The sequence below is a fragment of the Athene cunicularia genome (genome assembly GCF_003259725.1).
Source record: "Athene cunicularia isolate RWA chromosome Z unlocalized genomic scaffold, athCun1 chrZ_part1, whole genome shotgun sequence".
Taxonomy (NCBI): Eukaryota; Metazoa; Chordata; class Aves; order Strigiformes; family Strigidae; genus Athene; species Athene cunicularia.
Genome location: NW_020799142.1, coordinates 2,129,405 through 2,152,321, shown reverse-complemented (window position 1 = coordinate 2,152,321; position 22,917 = coordinate 2,129,405). Strand labels below are relative to the sequence as shown.

Sequence of the window (22,917 nt, the reverse complement as noted above, 5' to 3'; positions counted from 1 at the left end):
ACAAAAGCATACACACATCCACAACAATACCTAATGTGTTAAAGGCCTATGACATTTAGGACAATAGTGATTTTAATAGCGACCAGAGATCAAATGTTAACTTATTAAACATTACAAGGTGGTAGTGCATTCACTTAACATCCTTATCTACTTTTCCCTCTGTAAATATTTGTGCCTTTGATTTGTAATGAATTGATAATTGATAAACTTTAAGAGTTCAGTTGATCCTACAATTCTATATGCCCACATGAAGCACTTTCATTTTCTCATAGATGGTTCTCACTACAGAAACTGGGCATTTGTCAGAGTGACCCAGATGAATATTGGAGTACTGAGACTTCCTTTCCATGGGACAACTTGCAATCTTTTAATTTCTTTTCTTCTATGGTTTTTAAAACTTATAATCCGGTGGTGGTGGTGGTGGTGGTGGTGTGTCCAGCTGGAAAGCCTGAGACCACTTCCACTATCTACTGACATTAAAGGAAGGCTTCCCTGACTGCAGCTATCACACTGCAAATCAAAAGATCTGGAGTCAGATTTCTCGCATTCCTACTTTTTAATTTTACCCTTCTAGCCTTTTTTTTAACTTTATAACCACATTATTGGTGAAAAGATTTGCCTGTTTCTCCTGGACCTCTGTTCCTTTGAAAAATGTTTAGCTAGAGTATATGGAATATTTAGGGGAAAGAAGGGTGTCCTGTGAAGTGTGTGGAATAGTCTTTGCAATACACAGTTTCTACAGGGTTAAAGTTCTATGTCATTTGGATATGCAAGTCAACTGTAAGTCAGGTTGTTTAAACCACCATTAAAGCTGAATTTAATGATGAAAACAAACGTCTGGTAAGAAACTGACCAGTCTTGAACTCACCACAGAGAAGAAAGTATGGAAGGGATAATGTCAGAATATGAACAGATAATGAAGTTGGCATTGTGAGACAAATCTTCCTACATACAAACAACAACAACAACAAAGTACTTTCTGTACAGTTAAAAAGTCAATGCCTGTTACTTAATTATTTCCTGTAAACATGAGCCACAGTGTGAAATCCTGGTTCTACTAAAGTTATCTAACCTAACGGAATTAGGATTTCAACCACTGTATTTAAGCTGAGCTTGTCCAAACATTTGACACTACTTTTTTACAACTTTCTTTAGTTTTTCTAAAAGTAAATATAGTGTCGAGAAAAATTCTGCAAAACTGCTCTGCATATGAATAAACACAGGGAAGTGATACATAGAAAAGTGAGCCTTGGTGACAAGTCAAAGTAAATTCCCTTTTTCCATAAAGAATAAAAATATCAGCTTCCTTTAGAAGCACATAGTGTTTGCCAGCTGCAACCAAAGCAACTATGGCAACTAGCATCCTAAGAAGAGAAACACATTCTCCAAATTTAAATGCTAGTTTTCCCTAACTTGGCTCATGTTTACTTTATACACACCCCACACCCCACATATACACAAATACAAACTCCAAGTGACAGAATCTTCAGCTTCTGTTTCAAAATATTTTTATTAGGTCAACCAATAATATTGTACCTTTCTTACTTCTATTTACAATGCAATTTGTTACCTTATTGGATAATTTAAATCAAGCACTTTTTATGCTTTGGATTTTTATTATTCACATGTCTTTGTTCATCATTTTTATCTGTTCTTTTGCTTTTTTCTGAGTTACTACTTTATTCACCACTTTCTAATATCTGTGTCCTGACCTGCATGCAAGTGTTCTGTTCAGTGTATTTGCAGACTGGAGTATTTTTTACTTTCTCTACCTATTTGTAGTATGTGGATAACTATTGCACTTCCTTAAGTACCTCTACAAAATGGATACAACTGATACAGTGTACTAGATACGAAATGAATTTGTCTTGAATATACGTATCAGAATATAAAAGAAGCAGATGATTCAACAGTGAAACAAAAGTTTTGTATATAGGCCAGAATCTTGGGCGAAATACTTGAACAATATTTCAAGATGTTTTTTAAATATTAAGGCAGTAGCTGCAGTTAGTAACGTAGTCTATGGAGATTTGAACTGTGTCCAACAGTCACCTCTATGTTAGTGAATAATTTGGTGCTAGAGAAACAGATGAACAGACTGAAGTAGCTGGTTATGAGACTCCTCAGATTTCCGTTGCATGCAGTTACAGCAGTTTACTTGGGATTAGATGTAGTCTGGTTTCACATGCTAGTCATGGTCCTACAGGGCATGCAGCAAAACTGTCCTACAAATTCTGGCTTTGTCAACTGCAGGCTTCTTTAGGGAGCACCATTTTATCCTTTCCCCTATTCCATGATGATGTCAGCAGCACAAGTGGCATATTAGAGCCCCTGCCATTATTGTTCACAGAAGTTCTGGTCCTCCTCATAGCATTTTTGAGTTATGTCATTGCATCTGATGGCTGTCCTACCTTCCAGCTCCAGGTTTAGACAACATCTACTGCAAGGGACTCAAAACACGAGTAAAGGTAAACTGTATAGTTTTAAAGAACAGGTTAAAACTACCATAGAAAAATACTATTTCACTGTCAAATCTAAGAGATTACCAAGCACTTTATCAGTTGTGTTAAAATATTCCCCAAAAGGAAGCTGAAGCACTTCAATTTAATAGTTACTTAACAGTTAAAAAAAGCAACAACTGCCCATTTAAGGACAAAATATGCCTTTCTATTTGACATAGAAATATCTTCCAGAACTTTTACAGTCTCTAAGAGTTCTGTCTGCCTGACTCTCTCTGAAGGTTACAATGCTCTCTTGTGGTAGGGAAGATGATTAGTTACTTATAAATTTATAAACAACTAGCTTCAATTTACTAGTTGAAGTCCAGCTGTGGTATAGAAGAGTAATGATATATACAGAAGTTAAACAAACCCTTTGAAATTAAAATACATATGTAACCATGGTAATATTATTTCACACTTGAGTTCAGCTAAAATAAGACAACAGCAGCATGGGAGATTCTGTAATCTAAATTTTGCTATGATACTCAAAATTTCCATTCAAGAACATGATAATCCCGGATCATTTCAGGCTAGAGAGATATTGAACTCCTATCTATGACTAGCTTTTTATCTAAGCAGTTATGCTAGCTTCCATAAGGATTATTTGCAGTATGAAAAGGGAGTGGGACTTCACAATTCCATCCATGTCCTTGCAAGGAGGATAAGAAACTAGTCCAGATAACCATGTGAAAGAGAGGATGGTCTACACAAGCAATAACTACAAGAAAGCGTGGCTTCCTGGAAGAAAGTCTATGATACCAAACAGGCAGGACCATCAATTAATTTGTTAATGAACGGGAATGAAGATGTTTATAACCATCAAACTATTAAGAAGCAATATTCATACCAGGAAAGTTAAATACTTGTTGTTTAAGCATTTGTAAGCTTATCATACTGACCTCCAAAATTCTGCCCAGGAATTACTCCAAAAGCAGGAAGCCTTTCTAATCAAGTATTTTTACTTATTCTGCCATCCTAATTCCTACATATAGTTTTTTAAAACTGGGACTTGGCCCTTACTTCACTGCTTTATATTTATTTCCCAGAACCCATGAGACTTGATGAAGTATCTCACATCCATCTTTGCCAGGAACTTCTTCTGTTAGGCTTGAGTGACTCAGCTTGAATCTGTGAACAACAAAATACTGTAACATTGATTCGACAGTCTTACAGCTCCATGTACCTGGATGATCTCCCTCAATCTTCCAAATCAGTTAACAGGGTGATAAAGCTTTCTTCATTGACTACTGCCTTGCATAAAGGATTCTGAAATAGCCTTTGACAAAGAGTAAGTCCCTATTTCAGTCAGTACTCACAATGATATAAAAATGTTTCATAAAAGCATATCCCTGCACTATAATTCTGACAGACATGATAGAAAGATGCTGAGAACTACAGAGCAATGACAAGAAGTGAGAAAACATAACACGCACTTAGCTTATTGTAACATTTTACTTTATTCAATCTCAGCAACTGTGATTCCTTTAAGATGCATTAAATTTGTTCAGAATCTTTTTGTGAGCAGTACCTATTGGAACTGAATTTACCTTTGAACTGAGCTGAACACACATAAATTCACCTAAGTTTCTCTCAGCTTTATTAAGAAAATGTTTTGATTCTCAAAAAAAGATCAACAATAAGCTGGAAAAAAAGCATATCCTTCATTATTTGATACCTAGAACTATACACCATCTATGATTATGTAGAAGTAGTAAATTTCTAAAATTATGTTTTTCGGTTGCAAAAACTTTAAAACTAACTTCTTTCATGAAAGCACACTAAAATTCATTTTACATTCTTCATCTGTTTTTCACTATGTACACAGCCACACACCTATACTGAATGTAATATTCAATAATAGAACTACAGCAATGTAAATCTTGGAGGCCCATCTAAAAAACCTCCTGAGGAACTGGGAAGAACTACATTACAGTAAGGTATATACCTTACATCACTAGTACTCTCTGAACAAAACAGTGGATAAACATTTTGTCAAATCCACAAAACAGGTGTAACTTCCTGTGCATATATAAACATATATGTATGTCTGGATAAAAAGTAGAAAAGGGAATTAAGTTTATTTTCCTTAGGAAAGCAATTTGGGAATTCACTATTCATTACTACTGACATGCAGCCTAATACTTTTTTATTAAAATGAAAGTAGTTTCCTGTCTGAGACAACTGGGGTACATTCCACCTTGGAATCAGGAAGTATCAGAAAGTATCAGTATCAGGAAGCCAATAAAATATTGGACCAATACATTATATCTTAGTGCAACATGTACTTCCTTTCCTAGAAACACTATTTAGAATTTTCTAATATAAGAAATGAAATAGGAAAAAATTTTGTCCCCTAAAGAAAACCATGTACATGAAAGCATGCTTTGGCTTTACTAAATAAACACTGCCATACATGCTTACTCTCTGGTTAATGATCTGTGCTCAAAGGAGAATCCTGTACCTCATTTCTGAGGTAACTGACAATTTAGTTGACTGCATTCTTCCTCTCCTTCCTAATCCATCTTCTTCTGCTTTTGTCTTATCCTAGCATCTACCACCAACACCTTTTTTACCCACTGCAAAAATGAAATCCTGCAGTCCTTCTTTCTATTTGGTACACATTATCAAAAACATATCTCAAAGATTCTGTGGAAACACCACCAGTGCTACAGGTGGCCACAACCATGGTTTGCATCTCCTGGCTGTCAAGTATTTGGTATCTGATGGTATCTGACAAGGGAGTGTCTTAACATTCCGAGCAGATTTAATGTGAAACTTGGAACTCCAAAATACAGTAAATGGAGAAGAATTACTATTGTAGCTTCATAACAATGACTGCAACTTGTTAAATAGCATGTATTGAGGTACAGCAAAATCAGTCATTATCATCTAAGGTCTTACTTCTTTTCCAGTTGACTTCAGTGACAACTTTTCTATCACTTCCAGCATGGCAAGCTTTATTTCATGCACTTAGGTAAACACACAACACTGGTTTTGCAATGTCTCCTCCACTTAGACTTTGCTCTGTGGGATCAGTTCATTTTTCACTACAATTGAATAGTAAAATTCTTCAGAGATGGCAAGCAAATCACTATTTTATTTTAAATAACAAGAGGTAACAGGAAATTAATTTACTTCTAGCTGATTGAATAAAAGTTCAACTGGCTAAAGAGGTTGCAGCTTTACATTTACTATTGAATTTCAGTAGGAGGTTAGGACCCTTGGTTGAATAATGATTTCCCTTGATATCTCTTCAGACACTTTCACATTCACACCTTACCATTTCCTCCTGCTTATTATTATTAAAGCTATGATGTTCTCCAAACTTCACTTTTAAATCCATTTAAAAACCACTGTTTAAGGAATAGATAATTACTTCAAGAAAGTGGGTAATGGAGCTACTCCTGATAGACTACGTAAATGTTTACATTGTTCAACATTAGGCTGCATTTTTTGTACTTGCTTCTGCATAGAGTATATAGGTGTATCCTCTGACAATAGTTTCAGAGTACATGCTTTTATTGACCTTGTATAACACAAGAGAGAAATTCACAGACTATGAACTTAAAGCTTGTTATTTCTCTAAACAGTAGGTATCACTAAACTGTTTACATTTACAGTAGAAAGTAATTACATTTCATCCAGTAAACTCTCATTGCTATAGGACTATGAGAGTAGAGAGAATAATATTTATTTATGGAGGAAAGCTATATGATCTTAGGATCATCTGAGAAAACAGCAGTTTCACAAATACTAGCTGTATGTTATTTTTACTATAGTTTTAAAATCCCGTACTGTCAATTTTTACTCTTCTTAATTAGGGAGAGCCTGTCACTCTCATGCAGTGAGGAGATTTATTATTCTAGATAATATGATTATAAATATATATTCTAATTTCTAAAAATCAAATAATAATTTATTTTTTCTGAATAATAGTTGTAAATTCCTAATATTTATCCACAGGAAAGTGGTATTGCAGTTAAATAAAACCAATCTTAACAGCATACCATTACACTCAAAATGCTATAGCTTATTAAATAAAATGAGGGAGTCTTAAGAAAATTTGCTTACATTTCTTTCAATCCCATTTACTTTATTTCTAGCAATTTATTTTTAAGAGGGTATTTTTTGTATCAAGGATATCTCATGAGAAAAAGATACACTGACTCAACTCCACAAAGGCAAAAAAAATATTTTTCATAATATGCATCTTCTGTAACAAGAAAAAAAATCTAAACCTCCTCTTAAAATGTGTTATGAATTGTTTATAACCTAACAATTTCTTTAAATTTTTCTTCTTACAATAAATATCCTTTCTATAATTACCTTTTGACATTTAACTTTTCTGTCTATAAACCTCTGAGTTTTGTAATGCAAGAACTTTGTTTTTACACATAACAGCTGTCTCATAAGAATAAGATAGATACATTTCTAAAACAACAGATCATGTAACTATATGTATCTTATAAAATACTTTACTACAGTATCTCACACTAGTCTGAACACATACTCTGTGTTGTCCTTCTGGGCCCTCTGATGACTATTAGGACCAAACCATGAGTTCAGCATGGCGGTAAGACAGTCCATTATCTAAGGTTTCTGGGAACAGATTAATTATTACTCACTCAAACATGTAAGAGCAGAAATATCAGCTAGCTAGCAAAACAGTTGTGCTTTACCTATTCTGTAACAAGAATAAATAATATTTCCTTCCTAACAAATTTTCCTTTTGCAATTTTTTTCTCATTCACGTCTTAGCCAATTATGCAGTAAAACCTGGAAGGTAGGGACAATGGAAATGGAAAGCCCTGGATGATCAGAAGGGAACTTTAAAAAGTGGGTTCAGGCTCATTTTCTTACAAAATATTCTCCTAAAAATGGCACATTTCCTGCCTTCTGGAATTGGTATACAAAGTACGCTCCTTAGCAAGGATTTCTCATTTCATGATGTCAAATCATCTTCCCATTCTGTGTGCCTAGCTCCACAGCCAGCTTCGTTCCTTCCCACAAATGACTGGGCAATTGCCTTGAGAGTTATCATCATCTCTCATCTGTAAACTAATCCTCCCCCCAAATAATCTGATTATAGATCTTGTATCTCAGTGATTTTTAGACATAATTCAGGGATGGAGGTCCTTGATTGAAGAAAGCTGACCATTTAATTAGAACAAGAAAGTGGATTATATGGATGTAATTACTTAAAATTAGCTAATACTGCAAAATATTTAATTTACAAATGAACTTGGATACAATGCTAATACTTATATTATTAATTGAATACATTAGGTAAATTTTGGTCTGGCAGTATGCCCATGAATGCACTGAATAGAAAACCCAAGCTGTGACCTGCTGCCCCACCCCAATAACAAAACCTGAGTTAGTACCATGAACTTTCAAAATAGTAAGAATAGGTTTTGGTAGGGTAGAAAATAGATGTTTTCAGATACAGATACTACCTCTGGAAAGTAATTCATTTCAACACAGACCAGTTCAGAAAGAGACAAAAGGATGTTCCTAGTTAAGCAGTATATAACTTCCATTCAATATAAATCCAGTGTGTCATTTCCACTTTCCACATGGCAAACAATGTATTATGCTTTCTTTAATGAAAAGACTGAGCAGAGAGACCAAGAAACTCTAGTGGCCATGGCAGCCCTGAAATCTAAGGAAATCTTGGGCAGGACAGGACAAGACATCAGTTGGGATGGGCTGGCAGGGGCAGTCTGAATAGAAACTTTGTTCTGTTCTCATCCCCATTCAAAGGATTTCATTCACCAAAGCTGCTAAATGAGTTTCTTTCCGAAGCACAAAATCTGAAAGTGTTAAGTTAAGGTCTCAGGTCACATATAAGTTAAACATAAATACATGTAACACTCACAGTTCCTTAAGAATACAATACAGAGAGTCAGTTGATGAGAATGAAGAAGCTACCTTCTAAGGGTAAATCTAACCTCTAACTGCTAATTATGACAAGATGTACAAAAACAGATAGCAAAAATGGAACCTAGCTATTGTGAAAAAAGAGATTTTCAGCTTCCTGATGAAGATGGTGAAACTTACTGGTTACTGATTAATCTTATCACTGTATATATTTTTATTACAGTAGTTTATTATCGATATGAGCATTGCAGTTTTTAAAATAACTGGGTCTACAAAATAATTTTGTAATAACATGCCAAACAATCTATGTATTACTATCTTTAGTTTAACTCTACAGGACATTTTAAATTATCATCTTAGTAAAAGTGACTTACTGAAATCTCAGATGTCAGAAATAACTGGATATTTTCCCCATTTTACAGGGAACACATAAAGGATGATTTCCAAGCACAAGCTGAATAGGAAGCACTAGGGAAAGTTATAATTAAATGAAAATGTCAACCTCATGGAAACTTTTAACAGACACTTCAAAACATTAATATGAAGAACTCTGGCAGATCATACCAGATTACCCTGAAAATCATTCAGCTAATACACTAACTGTGTGTTGATTACACACAACCACAGAATCATCTAGGTTGGAAAAGACCTTGAAGATCATCCAGTCCAACAATTGACCTAACATTGACAGTTCCCAACTACACCATATCCTGCAGCGCTATGTCAGCCTAACTCTTAAACACCTCCAGGGATGGGGACTCCACCACTCCCTGGGCAGCACATTCCAACACCTAACAATCCCTTCTGGAAAGAAATGCTTCCTAATATCCAGGCTAAACCTTCCTTGGCACAATTCAAGGCCATTCCCTCTTGTCCTATCGCTTGTTACTTGGTTCAAGAGACTCATCCCCAGCTCTCTGCACCCTCCTTTCAGGGAGCTGTAAAGGGTGATGAGGTCTCCCCTCAGCCTCCTCTTCTCCACACTAAACACCCCCAGTTCCCTCAGCCGCTCCCCATACGACCTGTGCTCCAGACCCTGCACCAGCTTCGTTGCCCTTCTCTGGACACGCTCGAGTCATTCAATGTCCTTTTTGTAGTGAGGGGCCCAAAACTGAACACAGGAATCGAGGGGCGGCCTCAGCAGTGCCGAGTACAGGGGTCAGATCCCTTCCCTGTCCTTGCTGGCCACGCTATTGCTGACACAAGCCAGGATGCCATTGGCCTTCTTGGCCACCTGGGCACACTGCTGGCTCCTGTTCAGCCACCGGCTGTCAATCAACACCCCCAGGTCCCTCTCTGACTGGCAGCTCTCCAGCCACTCCTCCCCAAGCCTGTAGCACTGCTGGGGGTTGTTGTGGCCCAAGGGCAGCCCCTGGCATTTGGCCTTATGGAAAGTCCTCCAGTTGGCCTCAGCCCATGGCTCCAGCCTGTCCAGGTCTCTCTGCAGAGCCTCCCTACCCTCAAGCAGATCAACACCCCCACCCAACTTGGCGTCATCTGCAAACTGACTGAGGGTGCACTCGATCCCCTCGTCTAGATCATCAATAAAGATGTTAAACAGGAGTGGCCCCAACACCGAGCCCTGGAGGACACCAGTTGTGACCAGCCGCCAACTGGATTTAACTCCGTTCACCACAACTCTCTGGGCCCGGTCATTCAGACAGTTTTTTATCCAGCAAAGCGTGTGCCCATCTAATCCTCGAGCAGCCAGTTTTTCCAGGAGAATGTTGTGGGAAATGGTGTCAAAGGCCTTGCTAAAGTCAAGGTAGACAACATCCACAGCCTTTCCCTCATCCAATAAGCAGGTCACCCTGTCACAGAAGGAGATCAGGTTTGTCAAGCAGGACCTGCCTTTCATAAACCCATGCTGACTGGGCCTGAGCATCTGGTTGTCCAGCATGTGTTGTGTGATGGTACTCAGGATGAGCTGCTCCATCAGCTGCCCAGGCACCAAAGTCAAGCTGTCAGACCTGTAATTTCCTGGATCATCCTTCCAACGCTTCTTATATATGGGCGTCACACTGGCCAATTTCCAATCTGTCAGGACCTCCCCAGTCAGCCAGGACTGCTGGTAAATGATGGAAAGTGGATTGGCGAGCACCCCAGCCAGCTCCTTCAGCACCCTTGGGTGTATCCCATCCGGTCCCATAGACTTGTGTGTGTCTGTGTGATGCAGCAGGTCACTGACTGTCTCCTAGATTGTGGGGTGGTCGTTCTTCCAGTCTCTGTCTTCTGGCTGAGGAGGCTGGATTCCCTCAGTGCAACTAGTCTTGCTGTTAAAGCCTGAGGCACAGAAGGCATTAAGCACCTCAGCCTTCTCCTCATCACTTGTTACCATGTTTCCTCCTGCATCTAGCAGGGGATGGAGATTCTCCCTGGTCTTTCTTTTGCTACTGACATACTTATAGAAACTTTTCTTGTTCTTGATTGCTGAAGCCAAATTAATTTCCAGCTGGACTTTAGCCCTCCTGATTTCCACCCTGCATAGCCTCACAGCATCTTTGTAATCACTGTCTGGCTAGTAATTTTTTCAAAGGCTGCAGACTGTCATTTTCTCCCTGAGTTGCAGCCAAAGCTCCCTGTTCAGCCAGGGTGGTCTTCTCTGGTGCTGGCTTCTCTTACAGCAATTAGATATAAGATGAATAGACATAAGCTATAGAATTACATATAAGATATAAAATATTAGATTATAAGATGAAAGCTAAAGGAAATTTCAGTTAAATAAAACGAAATGTTGTAACTGCTTTACCGTAAGAAAATTCAACCATGGAAAGAAAAAAATATTTTCCCCTTATCTGTTTCATATGAAGAAACTTTAATTTGCCCTTCCAAATTGAGAAAGAACAGAACCTAACATCCTATACTAAACTGTCCTCTCTGTACTACTGATTATTATTAGCCTCAGAACAGCCACTGTTAAACAACTTTGTTTTGCAGCTGTTTTAGGAGATGCCTTATAATTTAATATTTTAAAAGAATAGCAAATGGTAGAGATAATTGGTGATTGAGATTCTCAGTGGCAAACAAAATCTGTTCTAATAGCAGATGAATAATGTGCTATGCTTAAAATAAAGACACCAGAGTTTTCAGTTCCACCATTAATGTGCCAATCATTAAATTAGTATAATCATAGGTGTAGTCTACTGCTTATTTATGTAACAAAATAACAGCAAAAAGCTACAATTCATATATGTATTTCCTACATACTTTGACTGACTCCTCTGGTAACAAGACGGCAGTGAGCATAATTCAGGTATATATGAAAGATAGCATGGTCTCATTGAGATAACATGATATGTAGACATTTACAGTAAAAAAAAAATGTATTCATACATTTCTTATATCATACTCTGACCATCCAAATCCATGCATCTTTTACTCTAATTGCAAGTCTTCTGCAGCTGTGGCAAAGCTAAACCTGAGATGGCTAAATTGCTTTTAATAGAGGCTGAGGTGAACATCAAATAAAGTGCATAAGGTGTAGCAGTATCAACCTCTACAACAAATACATAGAGTCTTCAAGGAAAAATTGTATTCCTCTCCCTTTTAAAATCTTTTGTTATTCAGCCAAGCCAGAATTCAATAGCTTAGATAATGGATTAGAAGGATGCTCACATTTTATCCAGAAGCAGTTCTTCATCACACTTCACTTTCACTTTTATTACAGCATACTTAGAATTCAATAATCTCTCTAATATATTACAATGAGTTTAAAGTATACAATATTCATATATTTAACTTAATAGGTTTGGATACTTGTTTCCCCTGCTTTTTCCTTATAACTTTCAGATCAGAATCACACAAACTCATTCAAGAAAAAAATAATCGTGTTGCTCAAATAAGATTTCAGAGAACCAGAAGTACAAAATCAGAACTGATTCAACTGTAACTGTAAGTGCATTTCTCTGGGATCGAACCATATTTACCAATGTGACAGTGGAGACAACTGTAAACTGCAGGAAAAAAAACCCTTGTAAACCCTTGAAAATTATTTTTAAAAGCTGAAACTTGACATATAATACTCTATTCCTATATGGCAAGCAGAGTGAAACATGGCAGTGTTCACCTGTCTCTCCTCCTAGATGTCAGCAGTTGAAGACCACTGTATGAGTTACTTTAGGGCTGGAAATACCATCTTTTGAAGAAACACAGTAGCATGAAAACAATGAAAAATAATTTCCTGGAGCATTTGTAAGCATGGACATATTTGTATTGATAAATGTTATGGTCTGGAATGCAGTTTTAATAGATGCTGCTGAAGAAAGGATCTTGCGTAGACTAACTACCTCAAGAGCATAGCACCCTTGGAGCGCGGAGATGGGCTTAAGATTCCAAGTGCCTTGGAACTGCACTAGCAGAGCATCAGCAAACACTGCAGCCTTAACCCAAGTGCAGCATTCCCTTCTTGCATTAGAAGCAGAGTGCCAAGCAGACTGCAAGGGGAGCAGCATCACTGTTTTGCCAACAGTCAACACTTCTTTAATTTGTTTAGCAAAAACTACAACTCCCAAGACCTGCTCTTTGAACTTATGTTTTTTGGAGAGAGTTAGCAGACAGATCCTCAGTTAGCCACAAAAGAGCTGGGAGAAGGGCTTCAGCAATCTTCCTGTATACTTGAAATCTGTATCATCTGCCCAAATAAAAGCTGAGCATTTGTAATGGCTCTTCCATTAGTACCTCTTACGTCCAATAGACCAAATGAAAAGTCAATAACTTGTGTAAAATCCACAATGCTGTAACTGCAGAGTATCTCTATAATCTAATAAAGTCAATGGAAATACTGGTCTTAGTGGAAAAAAGCTTACTAGTTAAGAGGCAACATGGAAGGTTGCATAAAGCACATGCATATTAAGAAATAAAAGCTCAATACACAGTACTGTAATGTGCCAATTAAATTCAAAGTTTTGCTAAAATTTATTCTACAGATATGACAATAAATTTGGTGGCTTTTTTTTTTTTTTTTTTTTAACACTAACAACATACCTACATAAAGTGGCTTACAGAAAGTAACAGTTCTTCAAAGTTTCCACTTGTGGTTTTGTTGAGAAATTCTTTTATCAAACAATATTTAACTTTGTATTTAACAAGGCCAGTGAGTGGTTAAAGCGTACAGAGAAGATACCGTAACCTTGAGAAAAGATACATCCTGGCAGAACTGCTCCAACAAGGCTGGTAAGAAATAACAGCTTGGGTGGATAATGAAGTTGGGAAACATCCAAGGAGAATAAGTTGTCCTCAGAAGACTCAGGACCATAAAAGGGAAAAAGGAATAGAGGACTCACTTCCCAAATGACCACTGATGACCATCCGAGACCCCCACTCATGATTAGTGTAGTTTTGCAAAGCCAACATTATGTATATGTAACAGGTGAAAAAGTGGAGACTTCTTTAAAAATGTATGAATATTCCTGTCTTTTGTTTTAGTGTGTGCATGTTAGGAGGAATGATCTCCCATGCACTCAGCACTGACTAAAGAAATGCCTGCTTCTTAATGCTACATTGGTGTTAAGAGGCTTACTCCCAATTTTGGTGACAATTTTAACTTTCAATAGAATGGAAACATTTTTATTTTTCATATAGTAAAAAACATGCTTTGAAACATCATTTTATATAAAGCAGAGACATTATCTTATAAAAATAAGGCTTGAAATGATGATCATTTATTATATTTATGTGGTTTTTCAACTACTACTGACAATAATTCTCTGAAAGACTTATTCATTGAAGCATGATCAACTACTATTATTTACACAATAATACAAATTTTTTTTTATTCAGTAATAAATGATTAAGTATTTTCTAAGAATAAAACCTATAGAAATGGAATCTTGCATCATCACTTAATTTTATACATGCAGTTCTGAATGGATCATGAAAAGCTAATTAATGATGGCAAATTAATGCCTGCACAATAAACATTGAAGAGGCTGTCTAGTTTATAGAAAGGCATACTTATTCAATTGAAAAGTTGTCTTTCTTCGTAAGTCATCACCAGCTCAGAAAATTACAGAAACTACAATACGTATTGCAGCTGAGCAGGAGGAAATGCAGGAGAAAAACACATTGTGCCAAGGAGAACAAGCTACTTCGGAACAGAATCAAAGCAGCCATTCCACTGAGCACTGACTTGTTTGGAGCCAGTCAAAAGCAGGCACAGACAAGTATTTAGCTCCTGTCTTCCACTGGATTTGGGGAGAGAAATCGAGCAGGCAGGTTCTTCCCTCTCCTTAGGAAGGAGACCTGCTCAGTTTTGGAGCTAAACTATCATTCTCCTTCTCCCAGAAGTCTTGAATCACTACTGACACACTAAGCTGAACAGCATCTCTGCTAAACTGAAAAGGATCACTTTTCATCCTTTTTGTGGTAGCTGAACTATTGCCCCAGGAAGACATGGAAGATTCACAGGAAAGGAAAGACTAACTTAAGTATCCAGTATAGTATTTAAGAATTGTATTCATGATTATGAAAGACTTCTGGCACCTCTTTCCAAAGTTCTTTTCATTAGTAGTTACCAGACTAATGAGGAAAAAAAGTTCTAGGAGCAGAGTAGATTAGGTAAACTAGATTAGTAACAGGGAAGCAAGTGTTTTCCTAGTAATTTATATTGTTTATAATTTATATAAACGGTACCTATCTAATGAAAACAATAGCAATCTTGAATTAACATCCACAGATCCAGGATTTCATAGCATGAAGCTAAACCAGTCACTTTTGTGATGGCTAGAAAAATAAGTCAAAAAGAAGCAGTAGTAGTATGACTAAAAATAGAAGAACTGGATCATAGAACATGATCATCTTGCCAAACAACACATCTTCTTTCATTCAGAATATGGGAGACTTGTAGAACATTCACTGAAAGGAAAACTTGACTAAGGAATTTACCTTGAATGCAGTTAGTCCATATCTTTTCACACATAGTGCATATATTGAAAATAAGTAATTTGAATTGAGTGCCAACTTTATGCTACATTTGGCAGATGCACAGTTGAAGACTACTGCTGGTAACTTGTGAAAAACTGACATTGGGAAGGTCTATTGACTGATCACTTTTAAGATTCTAACTTTTATCATAGCTCTCTCCCAATAATGCATCTTCAAATTTGTGTAATCACAGAATGGTTAGGGTTAGAAGGGACCTTTAAAGATCATCTATTCCAACCCTCCTGCAACAAGCAGGGACATCTCCAAATAGATCAGTTTGCTCAAAGCCCCAACTAACTTGACCTTAAACACTTCCAATGATGGGGCATTCACAACTTCTTTGGGCAAACTGCTCCAGGGTCTCACCACCCTCATTGTAAAAGATTTTTTTCTTGTATTCAATCTAAACCTACACTAATTCAGTTTAAAATAATTTTCCCTTGTTCTGTCACTATAGGCCTGGCAAAAAAGTCTCTCTCCATCTTTCTCGTAATTACTCTTTAAATACTGAAAAGCTGCAATAAGATCTCCTCAGAGCCTTCTCTTCTCCAGGCTGAACAACCCCAGCTCTCTCACCCTTTCTTCATAGCAGAGGTGTTCTATCTCTCTGATCATCTTTGTGGCCCTCCTCTGGACCCACTCCAATGGGTTCATGTTCATCTTATGTTGGGGACCCCAGAGCTGGACACAGTACTCCAGGTGAGGTCTCATGAGAGCAGAGTTGAGGGGGAGAGTCACCTCCCTTAATCTGCTGGCCACATTTCTCTTGATGCAGCCCAGGATACAGCTGGCTTTCTGGGCTGTGAGTGCGTGTTGCCAGCTCATGTTTAATTTTTCATACACCATGATCCCCAAGTCCTCCACAGGGCTGCTCTCAATCTATCCATCCCCTTGTCTGTATTGATTGATACTGGGTGTTGCTCTGACACAGGTGCAGGACCTTGCATTTGGCCTTGTTGAACCTCATGAGGTTCACATTCAATTATTTTAAAAAATAAATGTTCTTAATGTATATGTAAAAACAGATTATCTGCTGCACTGGCCCCACTCTTGAAAGGCTAAATCAAATAGCAATTTCAGAAAGCCAATACAGATTTAGGTAGAATTTTAAAATATAAAGGCTAAGTATAGTTAGTACAGCTACAAATGAAAAATAGCATTAAAAATAATTTTAATAAAACTGCTGAGTAAATTTTAGTTTCACATTAATAGCAAGTCAAACATACATGGTACTAAACTACTAAAAAATGTAAGGATTCTGAAAAAACATTTAACACAAGAAATAAAATACTGCAGAACAATAGCATGAAGCAAAAGAATTTTGGTTTGGTGCAATCTAGATAATAGAAACTACTTCTAATCATATAATTACTGATCATTCTAAAGTAATACTAATCAAAGCCCATGAACTTTTAAACAAAATAAAAATAATTTTGTTACTTTCTCTCTAGTGAATTTTCTTACCTCTTTTCTACCTAAGAATGACTTTCAGTTCACAAAGTTTCTGAGAAAAAAGAGTAAGTTTATTGTTCTTTCAAAAAATTACTGTAGTTTTTAGATAGTACTATATCTTCCTACTATGAATTAAAGTGTTCCATTCTAATCTACACGCTCTCAACATTAGATTTATGTATGATTAACCTACCTTACCTGATCTAAAAAGGAGAAAACAAGGGCTTCCAAATTCCTTGTACAGACCATGCAATAACACAGCCGCACTTTCAGTGCTCAGATAAGGAGGGGCTGAAACTCCAGTGGGGTTCTGAGTCCTGAACACCTAAGAGCTTGCTTACAAAGCACTAGACAGTTTGACTTTTCCCTGCTAGCCTGTCATTCTCTTGTTCAGTGTATTTGCAGCACAGCACCAAGAGCGTTTAACCCACTAGTGTGCAACAGGGTCAAAGTATCCAGCAAACAACATGCTCTATGCTTCTGGGGCAGACAGGGTTTCTAGACAAAATCTATCTCAGCCCATCTCCCAGGGTGCCTGGAAATACTGGATAAATGCTCAAACTTCTCAAACAGGAAACAGAAAAACTTTATGTATGCTAATTCTACTAAAATGCAGTTTAGCCTTTGGTAAAACACATTTCAAAACTTCATAGGCTACTTTCCTCAAGTAAGCATTTGTCAATTAACCTGCATTAGCAACTCAAAAAAATCTCCCCCCAGAAGTGCCTCCATCATTACTGCAAAAATCACTAAACTTGTTTCTTGTCCTTCAGAAATTTTCATGGCATTTAACTATCAGATTTAGAAGAATTAACTCATAAATATAGTAGGCACGTATAATGGTGCTAAATATATATAGTATAGTGGTGCTAAATATGAAATGGGTTCATTATGTAAGTGAAGTGGCACACAGTTCACCTACAAATGTTCTACAATGAGAAGCCGAAGTCATCAGTGTTACAAATTAAAACTTGTTCTTAATTTTTCTGTAAAGTGGATTATTGTCATGTTTATGTCTCATAGTTCAGCCATATCACTGTGGCAGGGTATACACTGTCATATTCTGAGAGAAAAATAGGTGGAAATTAAGTACATTCCCTTTGATAGAAACCGAGTATAAGCAGTGCCATGGCAGAGTTAAACTAGAGAAGAAACAACAAAAAGGAAAGGCAGGAACAGAAATAAGGTACCCCAAGAGCATAACACTCTATATTTTATATCTTAGCATATCTTCTATATTTTAGAGAAAGCAGTCCAGGCAATTAATATTTTAATATAAAGAACTCTAGTTTTTCTCCAGTTATTACCCGAGAAACCAGTGGATTTTTCTGAAACACACTTAAAGTTACACACTTAAGTTACTGAAACATAACTTCTTCATTGGTCAGGCAAGTATCTGTAAATTTCAGACACAATATAAGCCGAAGATTGTTTTTTGTTATGATTCATTGTCACTGTATGAACTGTGCTCCTTATAATGAAAATAATTATGGTGAAAAATCATTATGAACTTCTATTAATAGCAAAAAACTATATAGATTAAATAACGTAGCACTTATTTTTACCCAAATGAATGGACGTTTTGAATTAGACAAGCAATAATGACCTCCTTTTACAAAAAGTGTAAACTTTTTTTTTAAATTGTAGAGATTATTCCTATTGTTAATAAGCACCATATACACTTAAACAGCTAACATTTCCAATGATCAGAATTACAATAGTGAGGAAAAAAAATCTTCCTTACCTATGTATACAATTTTTAGATTCAAGATATGCCATACCAGAAGCAGCATCTAATGAAAATTTTACCAATTGTTTGGTTTTTAGCTCATCCTTCTTTTTTCTTAAAAAGGACAGGAAATCACCTCCTAGAAAAACAAAGAGACAGTGAGACACGATAGATAGGATATTCACACTTATCTCTCCTTAGGGGTGTGAGATCACACAAATGCAGCTATTTGCTGTTCCCCTCAACCAATCAGTTTCAGGTTAGCCTAAGAAAAAGGAAGGAACTCACCTTTCAAAGTGCAGTTTCCCTAACTTCCCATAAATACAGGTGCTTAAAAATGAAAACTGCACAGCATGGTTTTTTTATACCCAAAATCTTCACCAGTGTACTTTAAACACAGACTTACATGAAAAATATTGACAAACCAATTGATAATTTATGATAAAGATACTTGTCTAATCACAGAGTAGTTGCTGTAAAAGTTTATAAAAATTGTGAATAAATAGGTTAAGTTCTATTAGTTACATGAGGGTAATTAATTTTTGATTGATCATTTACATTGGTGTTTCTCAAATTCTGCATTGATGTGTTTTGGAGGGGCAACAGAGTGTTTTATTTCTTGGGCAATGTTAACTCCATATTTGACACTGACAACTGAACGCAAACAACTATTACTGTTACTTCAGAGTCTTCTGCTGTGGAAAAAAAACAAACTGTTGTCCTCTTGTCTGGGGAGAGGAAGGGGTCAGCACGAAGGATTTCCAAAATGCAATTTGTGTTTGCAAAAAAAGTTTCTGAAAAACTGATTTAGGAGAAAGACACTCCATCGACATATGTGTTATTCTGGTTACAGCAGACAGTTAACAATAACTTTTAAGCAATTACTCCCTCTAAAACATACATGCTCATGAAAATTATTTTGTTTATATACTGAGAACTCACTGCTCTGCACATCAGAATAATCTTTTAATTAGTAAGTATGATCATATGTCTTTACAAATGTGAATGTCTTCCAGTCTTGACAAATTGCAGCATTACTTGAATGAAAACAGTAAATCAAGGAAGCTTACAGAAAAAAACACAGAAGACCACCCTAAAAAAATCCTACTCTCAATCAACCAATGTTCCAATACTGAAGATTGAGAATTTCTAACTTACTGCAGAAAGAACTGAAATGACAGATAAACTCAGTTTGACATACTGAAAAAAAAGGATTCCTTCTCACACAGCCATACTAAAAATGAAGGAACAAGTCCTAAGTAAGAAACGTCTCTTTATAATGTGTTATAACATTATCAGTGTGAGTCTAAATTCATATTCAATTCATATAAATTCTTTGTACAGATGAGTTACTGCTCTCCACAATCAAAAGTAAAAAAATCAGTTCTCAAATAACAAGTTACTAAAGATAACAAGGTATCAAAATAAAAAAAAAAAATAACCATATACATTAAAAAATTTAGAAATAATACATGATATAAATTTGTTTCTAATATGTTCAGGCAATCAGATTAAGATGCTAATTTTCAACAGTTCATTTCTGAACAGGATTGAAAGCTCTCAGTTCCTTACATCAGAATACGTCAAACTTGCAGAGCACAAGCCTGTAACTTCCCAGTGTAATCAATACCATCAGGAACTTATTTAGAACTTGCTAATTTTCACTGTTTGGAATGTACTGTATGAACTTACAGTGTTTTCAGCAAAACCAGCAGAGCACACCTCAAGCTGTATACAGTGTATTTTACGTCTATCATCAAAACACAGTTTTAATATAATTATCTTAGTCTGTCTCAGTCTCTGTAGTGAAAAAATCAGCAAACTACTATGTTTTTGCTAGCAGTTCTGATCTCTTTTATCTGTCTTTGCACAGAGATGACAAAAATATATTTTAAATACTCTGTTCAATATTGATTTGAATGCACTTAGTTGCAGACAAAACAAAAGAGCAAAGTGATATACATCTAATTCTGTGCAGGATATATAATTTTATGTTAAATCTGATTATCCTCATCCTCGTGATACCAGTGTAGGCTTAAGTGTCTGTCCTTTAACTAAGAGAATTACTCTTACTAGTAAATTCTGAGTTTTACCATCTACTGTGGCCAATGTACCAGCTATTCATCTTCACAGGAAAGCATTCACATGAATACCTTCAAAGTTGAGTTAAGAGGATTTCACTACAAACCCTTCAGCATAGAACTGCTATTATCCTTAAGTGATCTCTTTATGTGCTTCTTAAAACAAGTTTAATATATAAAAAGCCGTAATTCACTATTTGCAGCACTTAGTGTCAGAGCATTATCTCCAGAAAAATAACTGTTGATAAAAATGAAATAAACAGACCAGTTAGACTAGGAAACAACTGAAACAAAACTAGATGCCTACATAAGAGTAAGTAATGCTTTCTCTTATATGTGGAATTTCCACTGTGCTTTACATGACTACCTGTTTTTCCAGTTAATGGCATACAACACTACCAGGAAATGAGGTTTGCTCCAACCACTCTAAGTAATACAGAAATATTTAAACTGTTATAGTATTATTACCAAGCAGAAATAAACTGCCTGTTTTGGGTTTACAGGAGGACAAATAACAGTACTGGAGTGTCTGCCTAATACAATAGAATTATTTTACTAAGTAGATGACAAAATGTAGCACATAAGCAGAAGATCCATGAGAGCAGCTTGCTATAATTGGATTCCTGAAAACAGCCCTTCACGTATTTCACTGTGAATGTGAACTGTTTCTCATTATATGCAGAAATTTTAAGAGACTGAAAATACCACATATCAGCATCTCCTACTGTTGGCTCTACTTATAAGGCATTATTAACCTTATGCTGTATGTTCAGTAGTAGGATTTTATGGCAATGTAACAGTACACTTAATGGTGCACACAAAAGTAAGTTAAAGTATTGCAAGAGGAAAATAATTAGTTGTGATCTATGAGAAGAAATCAAACCACAAGAATCAGCAATGAAATATCTTAAATCAGTTTACAAAATATTTAATTTAATTTATTAAATGGCATTTACAATCAACTATAAGTACACCACTATTGTCCTGAGCTGGTGCCCAAAATGGTACCTATCTGCTTGTTCTAGACACTCATTATTCTGATAAACAGTATTGACACTGAACATAATTAAAATATAATTTTGAAATTACGGTGGGAAATCTCCCACTTATTGATACTTAGATATATAGACATATATTATTTATATAGCTATATAGTATCATACCATTTAAATAATGTTAAAAATAATAATTATACAAATATTAATGTTGTAACAATAGCAATTATTAAGAAATATATGGAATTATATATATTATTTACATATCAGTATTAATAAAGTGGGATAATTTCCTTTATTACACAGCCTTGTTAAGTAGCAGGTTTTTTTAAGAGTATGCTTAGTTCTTACATTTATACACACATTAATCATACAGATGCAGCAAGCTTCTGGGCATACAACATAAAGGTCACCTAACATAGAGGAGCTCCATGATTCAATATTCCTAATTGCTTTATAAGCTATTATAATATTATTAAAATGACCTTTATCTGCACCTGGAAGATTCATATGGTCAGTCTTTTGACTAATGTAAAGAAATTTAGAATTTCTTTACTGCCCAGTATTTTAGTCCCATATATGTTTATCAACAAAACAAACCCAAACACTGCTTCTTACATCTATGAATTTAAAATAGCAAACATTCATCTGTAGCAATTCTAGAAGACAGTTTTTTAAGAAAGTAAGAAGCTATTTGACAAACTCCTGAAAATGTACAGGTTTAGAAATGCTGAAGCCCTCATTTTCCTTAAAATAGTGTGCCTTCACTTCAACTAATGGATCATTTGTGTGCAATGCAGTGCTTTCACTTCTTTCTATTTTACATACGTAATCACAAAAACTGTAAATAAATCGTAAGTTTTTTAACTGCCTACAGAGTACTATTGCAAAATCCAGTTAAAACTTTGTTTTTCCTGATTAGGAAAGCAAAAAAAGTTGCTATATTCATGAAAAGTTTTCCCATAGTAATACTACCAATGGTAATAATGACGTATGAATGGAAATGCATGTATGTGAAAATAAAAGATGAAGAAAAAAACCAAGAGATGCAAGGATGGTGTACATTAAGAGTCAAGGACATGATTAGCAACAACAAACAAGTAAACACAGAGCAGATGTTGCCTGTATGAGGACTGTTGTGCAGATGACTCTAGCAAAATACCTGTAATGAGACCACAATGGAAATGACTCGCTAGCACAAAATAACTACACTATAATAAGATGAAGATGAGAAAGTTACATTATATGTGCTATGTCCTTTTAATGGGATGACAGAATATATATATATATATTTATATATATATATATATTTTTTATATATATATATATATATATATATATATATATATATATATATA

At 35.8% G+C, this 22,917-nt stretch overlaps 1 protein-coding gene across 2 annotated transcripts in view; it reads right to left on the bottom strand.

The window, feature by feature from the left end:
• Positions 1-22,917, bottom strand: part of FER (FER tyrosine kinase) — a 184,143-nt gene that overhangs the window by 35,239 nt on the left and 125,987 nt on the right. For both annotated transcript variants that reach the window (XM_026865513.1, XM_026865514.1), the window contains exon 16: positions 18,499-18,622. In XM_026865513.1, coding sequence (XP_026721314.1) covers positions 18,499-18,622 — 124 coding nt within the window. The remainder of the gene's footprint in view (positions 1-18,498; positions 18,623-22,917) is intronic.